Source organism: Aotus nancymaae, unplaced genomic scaffold, assembly GCF_030222135.1.
Source record: "Aotus nancymaae isolate 86718 unplaced genomic scaffold, 86718_ANA_hifiasm-v0.15.2.pri h1tg000041l, whole genome shotgun sequence".
NCBI classification, from domain to species: domain Eukaryota; kingdom Metazoa; phylum Chordata; class Mammalia; order Primates; family Aotidae; genus Aotus; species Aotus nancymaae.
This window is the reverse complement of record NW_026988455.1, coordinates 28269179-28289943: the sequence shown is the minus strand read 5'-3', so window position 1 is coordinate 28289943 and position 20765 is coordinate 28269179. Positions and strand designations below refer to the sequence as shown.

Here is a 20765-nt window from a genome sequence, read left to right as displayed (position 1 = left end):
GAGACTAAAGCCACACTTGCAGACAAAGAAAGAAAAGACGGAAAGGCCGGAGCAGGTCAAAGCAGGAATCAAATAGGCCACGAATGTTGGCGTGAGGTGACTGACTTCCCCGGCCCACACCCCACTGAGCATCCTGCATCTGCTCCAGGGAAGTAGAGACCACATGGAGGATGAGGTCTTAGCAGTAGAGGGAAACAGGAGAGCAGGATACGGTGGTTCCCCGGCGTCCTGGCCACAAGTCCCTCTGAAGAGTGTGAATGATGATGGTGACTTAGGTGCATCCTTCAAATGTCCTGAGGGGGAGGCTGAAGCAGCAGATATGCAATTGTGGGAAGAATTCCAAAGGAGTATAGAACGCACAGCACAAGTTCAAAATCTGATCAGCGAGCAGCCTCGCTGCAGGGTGCTAGGGCACTGCTGGGGAAGGAGTTTACAAAGCTGCAGCTGAGCCTTCCTGCCCTGCCTGAACTGCACCTAGAATGCATGATGGGACCTCATCAGGAGTCCACGGAGAGGACATCTACTACCAGGACCTTGACCAGAGACTTCACAAGGTGCACAAATACTTTAACTGTGCATTACACCCGTGACCACTCCAAAAAGATGGTCCAAGACCTGGCCCCAAAATTGAAGAAAGACACTTTCAATTTTCAGAGGGAGATCCTCTTCCATGAGAAAATGGCCAGAAAGGCTGGATGGCTGCCATGTCTACTGAAAGAGCACTCCAGGTGCTCTTGTTACAGGTAGCTAGCCAGGTACGAGTTGGGCAGGAGAGGGCTCTCCCACCCACTGGGAATGTTGGGTTATGGTTCAGCAATTATGACATTGCCTCTCTAAAAGTGATAAATTGGCACCACGGAGAGGCCATTTCCCAATGATCCACACCTGTTGCACTAAAATATTAATTGAACGCAGGCACCAGGGAGAAGCAGCTTCCTGGGCATGCACATTAGGAGATAAAATGGCAGAGTATGACCTTCTGGAAAACCCTCTTTCACCGGAAAAGGGAAGAAAGCCTCAGATGGACATGTGTATGACTTCGTAAACACACTGCACATGCTCACTTCCCAAGGGTAAGAGGGCACTGTGCAAGTGGGCAGCCCACCCTAAGGGAAGCATCATGGGAAAAGGGCCAGTCTATAAAGTCCCTGGATCACTGTTAAATGTTTACCTTGTTCAAGTCACCCACTTGGGTCTCTTCTAAGTGTACTTTTCTTTCTTTCCTATTCTAAAGCCTTTTTAAATAAATTCTCACTCCTGCTCTGAAACTTGCCTCAATCTCTTTTTCTGCCTTGTGCTCCTCAGTCAAATTCTTTCTTCTGAGGAGGCAAGAATTGAGGTTGCTGCAGACCCATACACATTTACCACCAGTAACTTGGATACCTTCCACCAGTAACACTCTGGAAAGAAAACAGGCAGAAGCTTGCTGACTGTGGGGTTGAGGTCCTGCCTTTCCCAAGAAGCTTTTGCACTCCTGGGGCTCTGCCCACAGGGGCTCAGAAGTACCAGGGGTACCATGGGCCCCCAGTGCCCCTAGGAGGGAAGCAGGTCACGATGGGAGGACTTGGGTCCAGAGCACCTACTGGTTTGATTCTCTTTTCCTTGTAGCTGGGTCCTGAATGCCCAGAGACTCACAGAACATTAATTTAGCTACTATTCATTAGTTGATGCTGAAGTTGCCTTCGTTGAAGTTTGACAGATAGAATTAGAATTGTAAGGTAGTGTTTTTCAAATAAAGATTGTTTAACATAATTCTTACAAATACATTATTCCCACATCTCTGGGCCATTCAGAATTATATAAGTATTGTATTATATTTTCATTTAGAGAAAGTACCCCTCTTACCTCAACACCATTGTGTCTTATGTGGATAGGAAGGTTTAAAACAAAGTCGTTTCTAATCTATAAGCTGTTATTAGAAAATGATACAGTAGGCTGGGTACAGTGGCTCACTCCTGTAATCTCACTACTTTGGGAGGCCAAGGCAGACAGATCACCTGAGGTCAGAAGTTTGAGACCAGCCTGACCAATAGGGTGAAACCCTGTCTCTACTAAAATACAAAAATTAGCCAGTCATGGTGGTGTGAGCCTCTAGTCCCAGCTACCAGGGAGGCTGAGACAGGAGAATTGCTTGAACATGGGAGGTGGAGGTTGCAGTGAGCCGAAATTACGCCACTGCACTCCGTCCTGGGTGACAGAGCAAGACTCCATCTTAAAAAAAAAAAAAGAAAGAAAAGAAAAGAAAATTATATACTGAACAGAGAAAAGTTGAAAGCACTTCCACTGAGAACTGGAACAAGAGAAATATACCCACTTTTGCCATTTCTATTCAACATAGTACTGGAATTCCTAGCCAGAGCAATCAGACAACAGAAAGAAATAAAGAGCATGCAAATCAGTAAAGAGGAAGTCAAACTGTCACTGTTTGCTGATATGACCATGTACCTAGAAAACCCTAAAGATTCATCCAAAAATCTCCTAGATCTGATAAAAGAATTCAGTAAAGTCTCAGGATACAAAATCAATGTACATAGATCAGTAGCACTGCTATACACCAACAGCACCCAAGCTGACAATCAAATAAAAAACTCAACCCCCTTTACAATAGCACAAAAAATAAAAGTAAAATACTTAGGAATACACCTAATCAAACAGGTGAAGGATCTCTACAAGGAAAACTACAAAACACTGCTAAAAGAATCATAGACGACATAAACAAATGGAAACATGCCATGCTCATGGATGGATAGAATCAATATTGTGAAATTGACCACACTGCCAAAAGCCATCTATACATCAATGCAATTCCCAATTAAAATACCATCATCATTCTTCACCAGGCTAGAGAAAACAATTATAAAAATATATAGAAACAAAAAAAGAGCCCACATAGCCAAAGCAATACGAAGCAAAAAGAACAAATCTGGAGACATCACGTTACCTGACTTCAAATTATACTTCAACGCTGTAGTCACCAAAACAGCATGGAATTGGCACAAAAATAGGTGCACAGACCAGTGGAATAAAATAGAGAGCCCAGAAATAAAGTCATATACTTACAGGCAACTGATCTTTGACAAAGCAAACAAAAACATGAAGTAGGGAAAGGACACCCTGCTCAACAAATGGTGCTGGCATAATTGGCAAGCCACATGTAGGAGAATGAAACTGGATCCTCATCTCTTACCTCATACAAAAATCAACTCAAGATGGATCCAAGACCCAAAGCCATAAAAACTTTAGAGGATAACATTGGAAATACTCTTTTAATTAGCTTCCACTTATAAGTGAGAACATATGGCCTAGGCAAAGAGTTTAGGACCAAAAACCCAAAACTAAATGCACGAAAAAGAAGTATTAATTGATGAGACTTAATTAAACTACAAAGCTTCTGCACAGCAAAAGAAATAATCAGCAAACAGACAACACAGAGTGGGAGAAAATCTTCACAAACTATGCATCTGATAAGGACTAATATCCAGAATGTACATGAAACTCAAACAAATCAGCAAGAAAAAAACAAATAATCCCTTCAAAAAGTGGGCTAAGAACATGAAAAGACAACTCTCAAAAGAAGATACACAAATGGCCAACAAACATATGAAAGAAAAAAAAACACTGAACAGCACTAATTATCAGGGAAATGCGATACCACCTTCCTCCTGCAAGAATGGCCATAATTTAAAAATCAAAAAATAATATGCCTGGCATGGATGTGGTGAAAAGGGAACACTTCTACACTGCTGGTGGGAATATAAACTAGTACAACCACTATGGAAAACAGCAGGGAGATTCCTTAAAGAACTAAAACTAGAACTACCATTTGATCCAACAATCTTACTACTGGGTATCTGCCCAGAGGAAACGAAGTCATTATATGAAAAAGACACTTGCATATGCATGTTTATAGCAGCACAATTCACAATTGCAAAAATACGAAACCAGCCATCAACCAATGCGTGTATTAAAAAAATGTGGTATATATGTACCATGGAATACTACTCACCCATAAAAAGGAACAAAATAATGGCATTTGCAGCAACCTGGATGGAGTTGGAGACCATTATTCTAAGTGAAATAACTCAGGAATGGAAAAGCAAATATTGTATGTTCTCACTTATAAATGGAAGCTAAGCTGTGAGGACACAAAGGGATAAGAATGATATAATGGACTCTGGGGACTTGGGGGGAATAGTGAGGGGGGTGAGGAGTAAAAGACTACACATTGGGTCCAGCGTACACTGTTCAGGTGATGGTTGCACCAAAATCTCAAAAATCACACCTAAAGAAATTATTCATGTAACCAGACATCACCTGTGCCCCCAAAAAAATTCAAATAAAAATAAAATAAAATAGTTTAATAGTTTCTTTAAAAGATTAAACATATACCTATCATGTGATCCAGCTATTCCACTCTAGGTATTTACCCAAGAGACAGGAAAACACACCTCCATACAAAAACTGGAACAGAAGTGATCATAGCACCTTTATTTACAGTAGCCAAAAACTGGAAACAACCTAAATGTCCATCAACAGGCAAATGGATAAACAAACTGTGATATACCTGCACAGTGAAAAACAACTCAATAATAAAAGCAATAAACTACTGATACACCTTACAACATGAATGAATCTCAAATAAATATGCTAAGGCAAAAAAAGCCAGACACAAAAAGAGTGCATTTGTTCTTTGTGTCCATTTACATAAAACTTTAGAAAATGCAAACTAATCTCTAGTGACAGAAAGTAGATTACTGATTGCCTTGGTGGGAGAAGATGGGCAGGAGGTGGAATTTCAAAGTGTGAGGAGATTTGGGGCTGATAAATATGCTTGCCCTCCTGATCATAGTGATGGTTTCATAGGTATATACATATGCCAAATCGCGTCAAATCATACACTTTAAGTGTGTGCAGTTATCATATTAAGTGTACCTCAATATGTCCTTAAAAATTCAATGGCTTGGAACAACACTTATTTTATTACTGCTAATGACTTTTTGGTTCAGGAATTCAGGCAAAGCTCAGCTGAGTGACGTTTCTATTCCAGCAGCATTGACAGAGGTCAGACACCCTATGCATTAGCATTTGGGCTTGCAGGAAGCTCCAAGACAGCTCTGCTCACATATTGGCTGAATTTTCAGGGCAGCTAGGAAGCTGGGATCAGTTGGGACTGTTGACCGGAATGACCACACGCATCCTTTCCAACATGGTGGTCTCATGGTTGTCTGGGTTCTTTCATGGTAACTCAGAGTTCCAGAGGCAGTGTTCCAAGGTTCCCATGCAGAAGACACAAGCCTTCTCACAGCCCAGCTTCAGGAATCTCTGGATATCACTACTTCCACCATATACTATTAGTCAAGCCAGTCACTAAACCACAGCCAGATTCATAGAGGAGGAGAATTAGACTCTACTTCTCGGGGTCTAGTTTTATCCACTATCATAGCATAGTAGAGTGGAAAGAACGGGAGTTAGTCAAACAGATCAACTAATCCTACATCTCCCACTGCCAGCATTGTGGCTTCAGATATACCATCCAATCTTATTCAGACTCAGTGTCCTGACATATAAAAAGGGAATAACCAAAAATACTCAGAGAATGGTTGTGAGCAGTAAACCCTCAGACACAATCCATTCTTTGCCAAAAGTAAAATGAGCAATACACCAAGATTTCATTGGCTAGAGTAGAATGAGTAAAATGAGCATTGACTGACATTGCTGAGCTCAAATTCCAGCTCCTATCATTCTTGCTGAATGATCTAAGCAAGTCACTTCACTTCACTGAGCCCTGAATTGTTCATCTGTGAAATGGAGTAGAAAATGTCTATTGTTTAGGGTCCCTGTGAGAATTAGAAATACCACCACAATGGAGTGCCATAATGCAAAAAAAACAGTTTTAAAAGTCATGTGATCAAAGCACTTACTGAACTCAGGAGTTAATTCCCTCTCCCTGTTCCTTTTCTTCCTCAGCCTTCCATCTTGGCTTCATGGATGATTCCTCCGTAGAGATAAGCAAGAGTACTGATAAGTTTTGGGGAAGAACGGGAGAAATGGACACTGTCAGAGAGAGAAGTTTAGAGGCCAGATCATGAGAGCAAACCATCAAGGGTGAATTCTAGTGAGCTCATGAAGTGGCATTAGTAGTCAAAGTATAACCGCAGATCTTTTTCTTTTTCTGCAAGTGATTCTGTGTTGTTTGCGCTCAGGGCAATTAAAGTTCAATACCTTTGCATCCTTTCTGTCCTTGCTAGTACATTTTGCATTTTACCATTGTCAGGTTTGATTGTGTTATTCTTTTTCTCAAACGTAAAGCTACTAGAACAATGTTCGAACCTATAGTTGTTCAGTATTATCCCCCTAGCACTGCACAAGGAACTAGGTGAAAGGCGGGAACTGAGGGTAAGAGATGTAACAGGGAGGAAAATTGATGTTTATTTATTACCTATGATGTGTCAGACACTGTAGCAAGTATCATCCGTTGATTTACTCTTCCAAATCTTCAAAGTAGAGCTGATAAAATTTACTAACAGATAATTTTACTATGTGAAACACACTGCTGTAAGTGCCTTAACTTGTTTAGAGTAGATATTAGCGAATCTTAATTTGGGTTCTTTTCAAGTCAGCTCCTGAGACAAGGATCTTGCACACAGGGAGTTGATGTACAGAGGTGAGTATGGACTAATGAATGAGGATGCAATGTAAGCGAGATACTAAAGGGAGAAAGCATGGTGATGATAACAGCACTGCTGTGGGCAAATGGGCTCAATCCTTCCGGGGACCCTCAGAGGAACCTGGTAAGATGCTCTTTAGAACTGTTCACCAGAGGGTGGGAAAGCTGGAATATTTACCTAGGACTCCCATCCTCATTGCTTTAGGGTTGCCCCCAGGGGCACCAGCTCCAGCATCCAGGCCTTGAAGCAGTGAAGTAAGCTTCTTGGTGCCAGGAAAAAGCCCTCAGGCTTCTATAGAAGACAGTTTAGGTGTGTGGGATGGGAAGCTGTCAACACCAGCAGCTCACCTGCAAGTAGATTCAGGTGGGCCAGACCCATCTAGGTCCCCATCAATTCTGCTACATTATCCCCTTCATTTGACCAGAGAACAGAGGCATAGAGAGTTGAAGTAACTTGCTCAAAATCCCATAGCTTAAAAAGTGGCAGAGCTGGGATTTCTATTCAACATCCTTACTCCACATTTTAACTATTTAACCTCTCAGATAAAGATGATCAAACGTGCTAAGTAACAGATCTAAGGTCACACAGCTATTAACGCAGTTCATACATGACAAACTTGTGTTTGAAGCCATGATTAACAGAGCCAAATGCCTGAACTCTCTCAGGCAACCTGCTATCTCCCAAGTACACAGCTCTAAAAAGTAACTTCATCACATCCAGTAGCTCCCTTTACTCAGAAGCAGCTTTCTCTTAAAGCCCATTGGCTCTAGCAAAATTCCCATTTGCAATGGACAATGCCCCATATTTACTTGTACAGCCTAGGCACTTTCTCTGTGCCTCTTTGTGGTCTGGGAACTCTAATAGCTGAAACCATCTACTTACAGTAAACACATAACCCCCTCTTTACTATTGACAGTCTCTGCTATTGGCTTTCTCTTTGAGTGGCTACCTTAATAAACAAGCAATTACTGGGAAATGAAAGGATAAACAATGTATTTCTTTGGAAGACTAATAAATCTTTGGCTCCATTTTCTCAACTTTTTATTCTACTTTATTGCTCCCATTGGCTGAGTCCATATCTTACCATGCAAGGGAACCAACTGATCAATTAGAGAATACTGGCCCTGTTTTGACATTCTGCATTAAACAGAAACTAATTGCCTGATTCCAGATGCTTTTTAAAGCACATCTCAGCAATCAATAGGTCTGTGACTATGTTTGGAATAAAAGAGCATCTTCGAGTGGGTCAGATGAAGCCCTCCATGTACCAGGCATGGTAGCCCAGGTTCCTCCTGCCTGGTCCTGGGGAGATTCTGCTTCTTCATTAGTGCTTTCCAAGGTTTCCTTGGTGACCATGCACCCAGTCAATGCTTCTCACCTGACACCCTAATCCTTGTATGGATCACAGGAGTCCAAGGAGCCTCCCAGGCTTGTGGAGTCAATAAGAAGGAGATGGAAGAGCAGTGAGACATCTGGGGCACTTTGCACTTGAGCGAAGGCTGAAAACAGAATAATGTAAGCAGAGCCGGGGGGTTTCTCCACCCAAGAGAAAGCAGCAATCAATAACTGGTGATGCTTTCAAGAAGCATGATGAAGCATTGTCCAGAAATGCTTTGAGCAGGCCCCCGGAGCACACACAGAAGGCCTATTGCCTTCTGCAGCTCTCACCCCGGAGTCACCCTGCTTTAATGGAATTCTCATTTTCTAAGGATGCTAATGTCTGGAATATCCCAGTGGCTTCTGCCCTGCCTAAAACTCCATAGGGAATATCCACCAGAGACAGGGAGTCTGCATAAATGCAAAGGTTCTATTTTTCTTTCTTCCCAGTGTCCTGCATAAATCCATGGAAAATGCCTGGATCTGCTGGGGTTTATTCTGCCTGCCATCCAAACAACGCTATCTCCCCAGCAAAGTGTGTCCTGCACCCTATGTGCTCATGTGCTCAGGAATCAGCTTGAAGGGTGAATAAATGAGTTTTTCTTTGAAACTCAGAGCAAAGGATGGGACCATCTTGCCTTGCTTAAACTACCTTATAAAGAAGAAGAGACAGGATTTCCCTCCAAGGAGTCATAGCTGTGGTTCCACAGAGTCTGAGTGAGACTGGCCAAATGTTTCAATGACTAAACACTCCCATCTTTTAAAACCCAAATGCTTATTTCCATGCACGTGCTCTGAGTAATAAAGGCTGAAAGAGAAATTAAAATAAAAACATATCTGTAAGCTGATTTATCATTGTAAATTGAAGGCTTTTCAACTCCTTCCATAAAAGAGCCATCCCCTATGGAAAAGCAGGCAGGACAGTCACTTAATGACATCTTGCAGTCTGACGCCTTTTTATATCATGGTTTATTTTGGGAGGTCCATCGAAGCCACTTTTTATTACATGGAAAGAAAATCTCTCTGTTCTCCAGAGAAACAACTTGTTTTCTTTGGTCTCAGCAGGTCTTCCTTCCCAGCTCCTCTAAGCAGGCATAAGAATTCCATTAGCTACCATTTATTGTCAAGAAGCACCAGGCAGGTGCTTTCTAAACGTGGCTATATTTAATCATCCCAACAATTCTCCGAAGCAGGTATTATCAACTGCAACTAACAGATGAATAGAATTTCTAGCCCAAGTTGGTATGACTCTAAACACATAGTGTGACCACCCTGCTGTATTGCAGCCACCACTAGGGTTTCCAAGACAAGAGCCCATGTTAAGATGCAAAATGACACTGATGTCAGCATGCACCATTCACTACCCTGTGCCCAAGACCATTTCTCCTGAGATGGTGCCTGCCATCAGACAGAAAGTGAGAGTTCCATCTCTTGAAAGCAATTATTGGAGGATGTGCTCACATTCACCACAGATGACTTCCTCAGAGGTCTCGCCATCTGGAGACAGGTCTGGCTGCATGGTTCACACATTTCCTTCCTAACTCCCTGCTCCAGAGCAGATGCTCGGTGCTTCTTGGCAGGCTGGTGACTCTGGGTCCTCCTTTCAGGTATCAGAGGTCCCGTTAATAATGAGAAAAATTAGCTCACAGTCCTCCCCAGCTTTCTTCAAAACATGGGGACATGTTCATTTAATAAACACCCTCCAAAATAAAAATTATGTTTGTTTTGTGAAGCAAAACAGTTCCACTGGAAAATGTCCTCTCTTTAATATGTATCTAAGAGACATGAGACAAGGCACACCCTAGCCCAAGCTTATCAGAATGAAGAAGGTCAGAATTACTCATTCATTTGTTAATTTAAAGATGTCTTTTGATTTCAAGCCGATAGATTTGAAAACAAAAAAGTAGAACAAAGCAGCAAGTATTTATTGGGGCCTAACATTGATTCGCCACAGTTCTAGCCATTCTGAGTTCTAAACAAGGCTAACAAAGTTAAAATGAAAATAAACAATGCAAAATAGTATTTAATTTAGTGCAGAATTATGTGATGCTACTGTAAATGCATCTAATAAAGCCAATGAGGACAGCAAAGTTTAAAGACCTCAGAAAACAAACAAGATTTGTCTGGCACACTGGCCAGAGAACACCAAGAAGTTCTGGACACAAATTCATCCCCATTCTTGATACGTAGTATATACCCAAAATATCAATATTGTAAATACTATCATGTAAATGCTATTCATACAGAGGGCAGTTCCTGTAGAGATCATCTTAAAAACTGTCTTTTACTTAATTTACTTTAAAAGGGAAAATAAAGAGTCAGTAATAGGAATTCAAACTGAACTCCTATTCTTGACAATATCAGAAGTGATGAATGTCATGTTGTAAAAAGTTTGTACAGAATTACCTAGAAAGCTCTAGACAACGTGGTTGACAATATGCCACTGTATAAATATTTCCTTTTGTTTCCAGAGCTAGAATTAACACTTGGAAGAGATCTGATTTGTGCAGTGTTATGACCAAGACTGGACTTAGTAGTTGCATAGGAAAATTAGAGAGAGAGAAATCAAATATTTTATTTAAACTTCATACACATAAGAACTAGAACTCTTCAGAAGGCTGGGGTATGACTTTTTAATTAAGCTAGGTAGTATAGAGACCTAGAGTAACATCTAGAGGGAAATGTGATTTCTCAGTTGAAAGTAACTTTGAAAGCAATTGGCTTTACAGAGGGAGGAATAGAAATAGAAATCTGAATGTTACCTCAGCATCAGTCAACTGAGGACTAATCCTAGAGGCTGAATTCATTTTTCCCTTTCAGATAAAGACTGGAGTTCCTCTAGATTGAAAACACAAAGATAAAAAGGTTTTTCATGCTAAGGCAATTGCGAGGCGAAAAAAATAGCATGTGTTAACTCTCCTGCCTCCACTTGTAAATCCTAAATTCAACCTAAATCCCTTATTCCATCATTTCTGCCCTCTTTCTCAACCTTAGTTTATGCATGCAACTAATATTTACTGAGTAGCTACTTTGTGCTAAACAGCAGGCCAGGAGCCAGGGATGCAGCGGTGGACACGGCAGTGGTGGCCAGGGCTCATTTTGTGGCCTGGGTCAGTGACCCAAAGGACCCTCAGGTTCTGGTGGCATCACAAGCCAGACTAACTGTGCTGTTCGCTCATTCATAACCATCCGTGGAAAGAGCAGCTGAGGTTCTAGCTTGAGTCTCAGTGTTGACCATAAATTTCAGGCATGTCTGCTATTTCTGATGAGGCTCTGGGTGGGCCTCTCAGGAACCTATTCACAGAAAAGATTGAAGAGTTGATAGAAAAGAACTCATTCTAAAAGAAAACACAATCAGGTAGATAACTATGGCAAGAATGACTTCACCTTCACAAGCTTATGTTTGCAGGAAAAGTCATATTATTAGATCAAAAGTAAAATCCTATCAATCTGACTCAAGACCTCTATCTTGCAGGGCTGCTGAGAAAATCCCCTAAATTGTAATGTGGTTCTGTCCATCCCCAGGTCACGTGGAAGTCCTAGGGTTTTTGAAGAGAACAGAAAATTCAGAGAGGTTATTCCCGCTATTATTGCTGTATAACAAATTATCCCAAAAACGTAATGGCTTAAAACAACCCTTTTCTTTTGCTCATGGTTTTGTGATTCAGGCATTTGGGGACGGCTAGGTTGGACCATTCTTGCTTCAGTCTCTGATATGGCTGCAGTCAGATGTTGACTTGGCTTCAGGCAGCCAAAGACTCCACTGGGTGTGATGCCCAAGATGCCTCAGCACATGGCAGGCAGATGAGGCTAGATGCTTGCTGGGAGTTCAGCTGGGGCTCTCGACCCTGAACAACTACGTATGTCTTTTCCAGGACAGCAGTCTCAGGATGACTGGACTTCCTACAGGTGGCTTCCCACTGAGTGTGTGTCTCAAGAGAACCAGGCAGAAGTTGCACAGCCCTAACCCTAAATGTCGTGCAGCCTCTTCTGCCACATTTTGTTGATTTCAAGAGTTATATGGCCAAATCCAGGATTCAAGGGCAGGGAAAATAGACCCCATATTTTGAGGGGAGAGGCAAGGTTGCATTGCAAAACAACTTTCAAGATGCAAGAGATCATGGCCATCTTTGGAATCTGACCCTCAGGATCACATGGTCTTGCAACACAGTAGTTATTTTTTAGAGTTCACCCTCAAAGATGAAGAGGCAGGAATTCTATATTTCTGAGTTAAGCATAGGTGTAGGAATTGCCGTCCAGGCAGAAATTCTGGTGGGAAGAACATAAAAACCTTTAGGTATACGAGGTATGTCTCCTTTCTGAGATTCTCCAACCCCCCTGGGGACATTGCCAAGGAAAAGAACCTCCCTGGAACCCACAGGTATGTACTGCCCTTCTGACTTATGAAATATTTCTCCCTTCCCTCAAGGGGACACAGCGTAGTCTCTTCCATGAGTTGAAATTTTTTAAAATAAAAAGCAGGTAGAGAATTTTTCTAGGAAAACTTATCTTTCTGCCCTGTAGCCTCCAAGATCTGGGAACCTCAGGGTCTGGCTTCTTGAGATGGAGAAAGGGAGAAATAGCAAAAAGAGCATGGCCAGAGGGTGCAGGGACTCAAAGAACAAGATGATGTCTGTCATTGAGTAGTTCTGTAAGATAGCCCCTACCGAAAAGGAAAGATAAGTTATTTGACTTTATGCAGTGTTCCTTGAACATTTCAGAAGAATATAGGAAAACCACAAACTGTTTTATTTCCCAGATTATAAGGTATGAAAAAGAAAAAGGAACCTCTCTACCCCACCTGGAAAAAAGTGTGGCTTCCACATGTAGTGTCCCAGAGACCTCAGCATCACAGGGATAGCTCAAGGGCTCCCAAGAGGAGAGAGCAGCTATCACCCAGTTCGATGAGGAGGTGCATCTAATGAGCAGAGGCTAGGGATGCTGCTAAGCATCCTATAGTGCTCAGATCAGCCCGCAACAACAAAGAGAGTTTTAACTCAAAATGTAAATAGCAATGAAGTGGGGAACGTACCATACATCAATCCAGAAACATTTGTGGGGAGCAACTTCTTACAGTGCCAGAGGTAAATGTCTATGCTAGGGAAGCCTCTTCGTAGTTTCCTAGAACAGACATGGGAGACCTTGGGATGTGTTTTCAGTTAGAAAACTAGGTAGTCTTGGGACTCCACTATGTGCAATGAGTCTTGAACCTTTGAGGATTCTTTCTTAAGTCAACTCCAGCCAGCATATTCTCTCTCCTCTCTGCCCCTTTCCGTGCTCACCAAGGCTGCATTTTCTTCGTTGCCCTCCTTCCTGAAATCCCAGTGTCAGGTGCCATCTCTTGCTTGTCTATGTTATTTGCTACCCAGTGTATACACGGTGTAAAACTTTGCCAGATGTTGTTAGAAAAATAAGAGGTAAAATATTTAAGTCAGCCATCACTATCTAATCGGTTCTTCCTGCCTTGACCAGGGAGTCCCTTCTCAGCCCCCTAGGTTCTCTATGGGACTTGGGCCCACCTGTTCCTCCAAGTCAATCTGTCTCCATAGGATACTCTTATGACACAGTTTTGTTTCACTTTAGTACTAAACAACTTTAACACAAGGAAGACTGGCCCGAGTGGCAATGTAATAAGGTAGCACTCAAGAGGCAATGTGAGAATTGGTGGGAAGAGATGAATGTCAACTGGGGTGTCCTTAGCCTGCTAGGAAAAAAGAAATAAACAACTGACTCGAAGAGTTGCATTAGCATTTCATATGATTACAATTTGTTTTAGTAAATTATCTTTCTTAGAACACAAAATGGTTCCCTAATGGCTTGAAAGATTTGAAACACTTCCAAAGCATTAACATTTTTTCGTACTCAGTCACTGGGAGGTCTGGACTTCAGACCTTATGTTGGCCAACAGCCAGAGGGTACCAACTTAGGATGACTTAGATTTGCAAACTCTGTAGTTACCCAAACAAGTTAGCCTCAGAGGTCAAGATGTGGGTTGTGTCAACATCAGAAATTCAGATCCCACTTGCATGTACATATAGCAAACTTATTTTCCTAGATGTGCTTTCTCATTATATGGTTTTTGGGTTCCTTTGTGTTTTATGTGCATTTTGAGTTCTATCATGGTAAATGCCATCATCTTCTCTTAGAGAGATGGCCATTGGGAATTGTATATGGTGTCCACTTTAAAGAAATGATGGAGCAAAGAGCCATATCCTTGATGTCTGTATGTCAGGGTGGTGAGGTCATACTTCTAAATACTAATCTGTTTTCTACCTCATTTTATACCCATCAAGTTTTTTCAATTGTACACTGAGAAATTCACTCCTCCCTGTAACTAAACGAAGGTGAGTTACCTATTGGGAAGACATAAATAATGGTCAGGGATAATGTGAGAGACAGCAAGAGTCCAGAACTGGTGTTCCACTCACAGAGTCTATAAAGACTAGTAAAGGAGAGAGAAGAAGTGGGCAGATCTCCAGTAACAGGGAAAATTGAAATGATGAAACTTGGATCCTTAAGGAAAACACTTTTCTGGAGCACAGTAGGGAGTCAGCCCTAGCTGTCCATCCAGGCCCAGCCCCCTTTCCCCCTGAGGGGCCAGTAGGCATGAAGTGTGTCTGGGCTTTAAGAAACCCTGCCCAGGGGGCTCCCTCCTCCATCTGATGAGGACAACTATGGGAATGAAGATCAAGGCAATGATGATAATGACATGCGGGGAAGACCAGCCACTGCACCTAGTCGGCATGATCAGGAAGCAATTTGAAGATCCCCACTGAGCTGAGACCCAGAGAAAACACACTTTCTTTCTTTCAACATTAGCAAACTGAACAAGGAGACTTGCCTAATTCCAGCTCTTTGGGAAAGCCATAGCTCATTATTAACTCCTCCTCTCTTCTCCCCTCCCTTTTCCCTTCTCCTTTCTCCTTTCCTCTCTCCACCCCACACTCCAGACACATGTTCAAACTCACACAAATTTTCGACAACAAATAGCTGTCAATTATTCTTAAGCCAGTTTTCTTCAGTCCCATTTAACATCTCAAATCCACGTATCTTTAAGGGGATCAGGATTAGATACCAATATGTGTACTTAATACATATTCATTAAATTGTCACTAAAAGATTATAAGTTCCCTTTATAAAAGATTCGTTTCTCTAAATGTAATTTTATAAAAATCGTCAACAGATAAAGTGAGCATGGAAGGCATGGATTGTATTTCAATTTCCTTTGCCAGTTGTTGGTGCCATGTAACACTTCCAAAGGGAATTTACACCCCAGTCGCACTTAACATATCACAGAATGATGAGGAATAATTGCTTTAAAGGATTAAAAGCTCTCTATGATACATCAGAGGAGCAGATTTAAAGTTCATAAGGTTGTCTAAATGTTTATGGCCCAGAAGTCCTAGCTCTGTCACCATTTGATTTTATGACAGCACGGCCATTTACCAAACTTCTCAAGTCTCTCTGTCCTCATCTTTAAAATGAAGAGGTTAAACAACTCAAGGCGGTGCCTCTTTCTGTCAGTTTTTCATTATCTGCAGGGATATGATTATGTTCTCCATTGCCTTTTATTCCTCAGTAATTATGCATGGAATTTTTCCTAATTATTGTTCTGCTGCTCATTCTGATGCGAATTTCATTTTCCTGAACCTTGAGAAGAAGTCTGTGTTTTGGCAACTTGTCTAACTTCACAGAGTTCCCTCTTCTGCTATTCCCATGAGGAGTTAAGACATATGGTGTCCAGGCCGGGCGCGGTGGCTCACGCCTGTAATCCCAGCACTTTGGGAGGCAGAGGTGGATGGATCACGAGGTCAAGAGATCGAGACCATCCTGGCCAACATGGTGAAACCCCGTCTCTACTAAAAATACAAAAATTAGCTGGGTGTGGTGGCGTGCACCTGTAGTCCCAGCTACTTGGGAGGCTGAGGCAGGAGAATTGCTTGAACCTGGGAGGCAGAGGCTGCAGTGAGCCGAGATCACGCCACTACACTCCAGCCTGGCGACAGAGCGAGATTCCGTCTCAAAAAAAAAAAGACATATGGTGTCCAGTGTCTCACAGGCCTTCCCCTTTTCCCCTCCCCATTTGTGTCTGGGTCCTTTCTTTTCTTCATCTGTCTTAACCCTGTCCTGTTAACCTCACTCCCATCCAGCAGGCCCTCCCCATTGTGGGCCCTGGCCTGGAAGGAAACTATGCTGCTCTGCTTTGAGAGTTCGTAGGAGTTGCGTCTTCAGACCTTGCTGCCATCCCTCTCACATAGCTGTGATAGGAGTGGGAAAAACGTTCTCAGCTTCGGACACTGCTCTCACTTGCTTTGTTCCCCTGTGTATGCCTGTTTGGCCGTGTGGGGGTTCTCTGTTCTCAGATCTATCACATACATCAATGTCCCCTCTCACTTCTCCCACGCGGAAGCCAATAACTCATAGCTCTTGTGACTGTTGGTGGCTTGCCCCTACCCACTTGTATTTTGAAATTCCTGGGGATATTTTGTTTCCTAATTTTGTTAATGTGCTCCATGGGTTGGGTTTTGCTGTCTAGTTGCCCTACCTCCTGTTGTGCGCAATTTGAGAAGTTCCAAAAACTCTACTATTACTACGACCACCATTTTTATAGAATTATATATAGTTTCCTGGAGTGTGTATTTTAATTGACAATTTTCGGTCACAGATGTTTTCACACGTTTGCATGTTCAGATGTTTGCATGTGTTCACATCAGTTGTTCCTTTGATACCCTAAGAAAACAAACAAGTAAAATGAAAATGTGAGGCAGCTAGTGACATTTTCAAGACAAACGAGCTCTGATTTTCACAGCCCAGACAGCCTTTGTTGTAGAATTAGGCTGCTCCTCAAATAAGCTCATGTAACCTAAGTTACATTGGCCTCCTACTTTCACCATTCACCTTCCTTTAACACAGTGTAAGAAAGGAGAGGCAGGAGATAGATTCACGTGACTCTCTCCTGAGCTGTTCACTTGGCAATTGGTCCTCATTGTCTTTCTCTATTTTTTTTTTTCTGAGATGGGGTCTTGCTCTGTCACCCAGGCTGGAGCGCAGTGCTGTGATCTCAGCTCACTGCAACCTCTGCCTCCCGGATTCCAGCAGTTCTCCTAGGTAACTGGAATTACAGGAATGCACCACCACACCTGGCTAATTTTTGTATTTGTAGTAGAGATGAGGTTTCACCATGTTGGCCAGCCTGCTCTCAAAGTCCTTACCTCGTGATCCGCCAGCCTAGACCTCTCAAAGTGCTGGGATTACAAGTGTGAACCACCGTGCCTTCATTGTTTCTTATCATGCTTCCTCCAACCTCATGGCTGGTCAGTTCCCAGGACACCTTCCTTTGCACAGATTCCACCAAAGGGGTAGATGAGGGGCAAAACACACCCACCTTCACTGTCTGACCCTCTTGTCCTCCCCACATCACACACAAAAACTTACTGAAGATTTAAACTAACGAAGGAATTACAGGACGGAGAAACATCTATATTTTTCTTATCCTAGTTAAGGCTTTTCTATTGATCCAAAAGAAAGCAACAACTAAGAAGTTATAATTTCACAAAGAGAGCTTTTATGGATGCTCCTAGCTCCTAACTTTGCTGTTATGTACCTTTTTTGCAAAAGAGCTTTTTTCTAATTCTCATCCCCACATGAATTTCCACCACCTTTCTAGAAAATCCCATGCTCTACCCACAGAGATCAGTCTCTCCAGCGTCTTCATGGTGCTACATTTTCTCAATGTGCAAACAGTTATGTTAGCATAGCTCTTTGGGTTTCAGCAGAACAGAGATCAAGCCTGCATTTGGTCTTTGCGGCAGCAGAGGTGCCCAAGCCCCATTCTTTTGAGGTCTCTCCATAAGAATAAACCATGGCTTTGCTGCTCTATTCTTTTCATTGCTCAAGAAGTAACTCTTAAGTCAATCAAACAGACCAAAATGCACACCCACAAAAACACACACACACAGGCCACTGCCAAGGATAAATATTAATTCTCAGAGGCAGTCGAATTTAAAAACACAGAAAGAACAGGAATATTGTCATGCCACACCGTGGTTTCCAGGGCCACCTGTGTCACAGTGGAGTTTCCCCTTTGCTTTACTACACCAAGGAATTTATCTAAATTCCTCAGCCCTCTGCCATCACCACTCTACACACACACTTCCAGACCCGCTACTGCAGGAGACAGCCGTCAGCAGAGAGAGATGCCTCATAGTGGTCATTTCCTTAGCTGATTAAAGATGCTACCAAAATCTTGTAATAACTCCTTTTAAGAATCTAAACATGTTCTTAGGCAAGAACCATCTTCCTCCCCAGGCCAGAAAAAAAAGAGTAGAAGTCATTTTCACTCTTCCTGTTACATTCAGCCACAGCTTAGCAGATCATACTACATTCTCATGAGTGGAAACACCTTACCTACCCAACGTAAAGACAACATGAGAAGAATTCTCACTCCTGTATTGGAGAAACACCTCCAGAGCCTGAGTTTCCTCTACCATCTCTATGCCTGAGTTCAAAGGATTTTTGTGAGGGCATCAACCTCAGGAACAGACGTTTCAGTTCTGCTGCCTGCTGGACTCAGCTTTGTCTTCTTACTCTCACAAAATTTACTTGGGAGCCTGGCCTTCTTCCTCCCACCACCAGTTTCCAGGTGTCTTCTTTAATACCACTCATACCTTTTCATGCAATAAATTACAGAGATGACACTATATTTCGTCACAAGACCCACAGAACTCTTTTCAAAGGTTTTCCTTCATGCAAGAAGAAGGTAGCAGCAGCTGTAACATCTAGTTCTGTCAAAGGGATCTGACTTTAAATCCTGGATACGCTAATTACACATTCTATAACCTGGGACATAAGCTCATTGAACCTCATCATAGAACACGGTAAAACAAGGGTGATAATAATACACATCTCAAAAGATGTGTCTTAAGTGACTTTGCATTAGACCTGTGCACAGGTAGTGGAACAGGTATGAACTTTCCTTACGACACTTCATTGCAGAAAATGTCATGTTGTTTTCTTTTTCAAAATCTATAAATCTCATCCCAAGTTCCCACTTGCCAGGGGTTGAGAAATTTAACCTCAGTGTCTACTGTAAGTAACATTTGGACTGAGTTAAGTTCTCAACTAGCAAAATTCAATGCACATTATTGGAAATTTGCCTATATTACTCTTTCTATAAAATAGCATATTATGCAGAAATAGGGGTGTAAATGCCAGAATAAAAAAAGAAAAGTGGTTCCTATAGGAAGAAAAATAGCATGATGATAATCAAGTAAGACAGAGGACAGTTTTTATTATGCCTTTTAAACTATGTGCATATATCACATTAACAAGATTAACTATAAGCAAAATATCCATATACTAGTTTTCATTTACATGCAAGTTTCTTTAGTATCTGGACTCGGAGTCACAAAAAATCCTAATAGTTCAGGAGTTCTTAAATGTTTCTTTGTACAAAACATTTTGCAGTTAGGCAAACATGCAGATGCATAGACCATGACATATAAAGATTATCTGTAATTTTCCTGTCCTAATATAATTTTCTAAGTGTTAACCAAATATTAGTCACACCCTTCTCCAAATTCTACCTTTCATTCCTTCTGGGCCGTTAGACAAGTTGCTGAGCTTCTATAAGACTTAGTTTCTTTATCTATAAAATTAGACCTTTAAAAGATGTCTTTTAAAGTTTGACATTATTTCCATTTTAGTAACTGACCATCAAAATGGTGACTGAATGATTCCTGAAGCCCCTTTCAAGTGAAAAATGCTGAGAGTTGAGTACGACTCAACTCAGAATCAAGTTTTGTGTTTGCATGTCTTTGCAACACCTATTCCGTACACAGCTACCACACGCGTGCAATTCCTTGACCTTCCTTTCCCATCTCCGAGATCCTTCTGACCCAAAAATAGTCTCTATGTCAAGACCTGGTGCAATCCACCCCTAGCTCTCAAGAAAAGACCCTAAGGAGAGACACAACACAGCACTGGGGACCTGCAGGTGACTCAGACAACATAAACTGAGTCACTAACACAGAACAAGCAGCGGACAAAAAGGAAGAGCTTGAGGTTGGATGTTTTAGAATTTTTTAAGAAAAAACAAGAACCACATCTAAGGCTCATTTGATATTGATGTTTCCTTATTGGTATCATATTGGGGAGTTTGAAAACCTTCAGTATTTACAACTTCAGTAAATACTAAAATTCACCATAATAGTTCAAAGGAAAGGGAGCTTAGTTTTATTTTACATTGAATTACACAATTTCAAATGTTAGTTATTCTGAATTCAAAAATTATTCCACAGACAAGATTTATGAAGGATAAGGTTTATTTTAGGGTAGGCTCAAATGGTTTAAAACAACCATGATGCTATTTCATTTTCCAAATAAAGTATGTTTCTGTCTAAAATCTTGTAAACCGTGTTTTTCAACCAGGTTTCCTTAGAAGACAAATATTTTGTTGCTATAGTAAATCTCATCCTCAAGTAATTCTTCCATTTTCAGGTTTGCTCCAAGCTCCCAGCTATGCAGCAATAAAACGATGCACACAGACATGAAATAACCTATTTGGTCATCGAAGGCTTCTCTTTCTCTCACCCAGGGTTGCTCCAGGATTCTTCCCTAAGACCTCTTCTCCAGTGATTTGTACAACTTTGCAAGAGCAAGAAATGGTGTGCCTTGGATTCTTTCTAGAAGATGCTGCAACTTTTCATCATTATAACAAAG

The 20765-nt window shown here is 41.7% G+C and overlaps 1 protein-coding gene across 1 annotated transcript in view; it reads left to right on the top strand.

Annotated features, from left to right (window-relative positions):
• Positions 1 to 479: 479 nt before the first annotated feature.
• Positions 480 to 20765, top strand: part of LOC105730722 (calcium-binding and coiled-coil domain-containing protein 2-like) — a 44278-nt gene continuing 23992 nt past the window's right edge. The window contains exon 1 of the mRNA XM_021676047.2: positions 480 to 554. Coding sequence (XP_021531722.2) covers positions 480 to 554 — 75 coding nt within the window. The remainder of the gene's footprint in view (positions 555 to 20765) is intronic.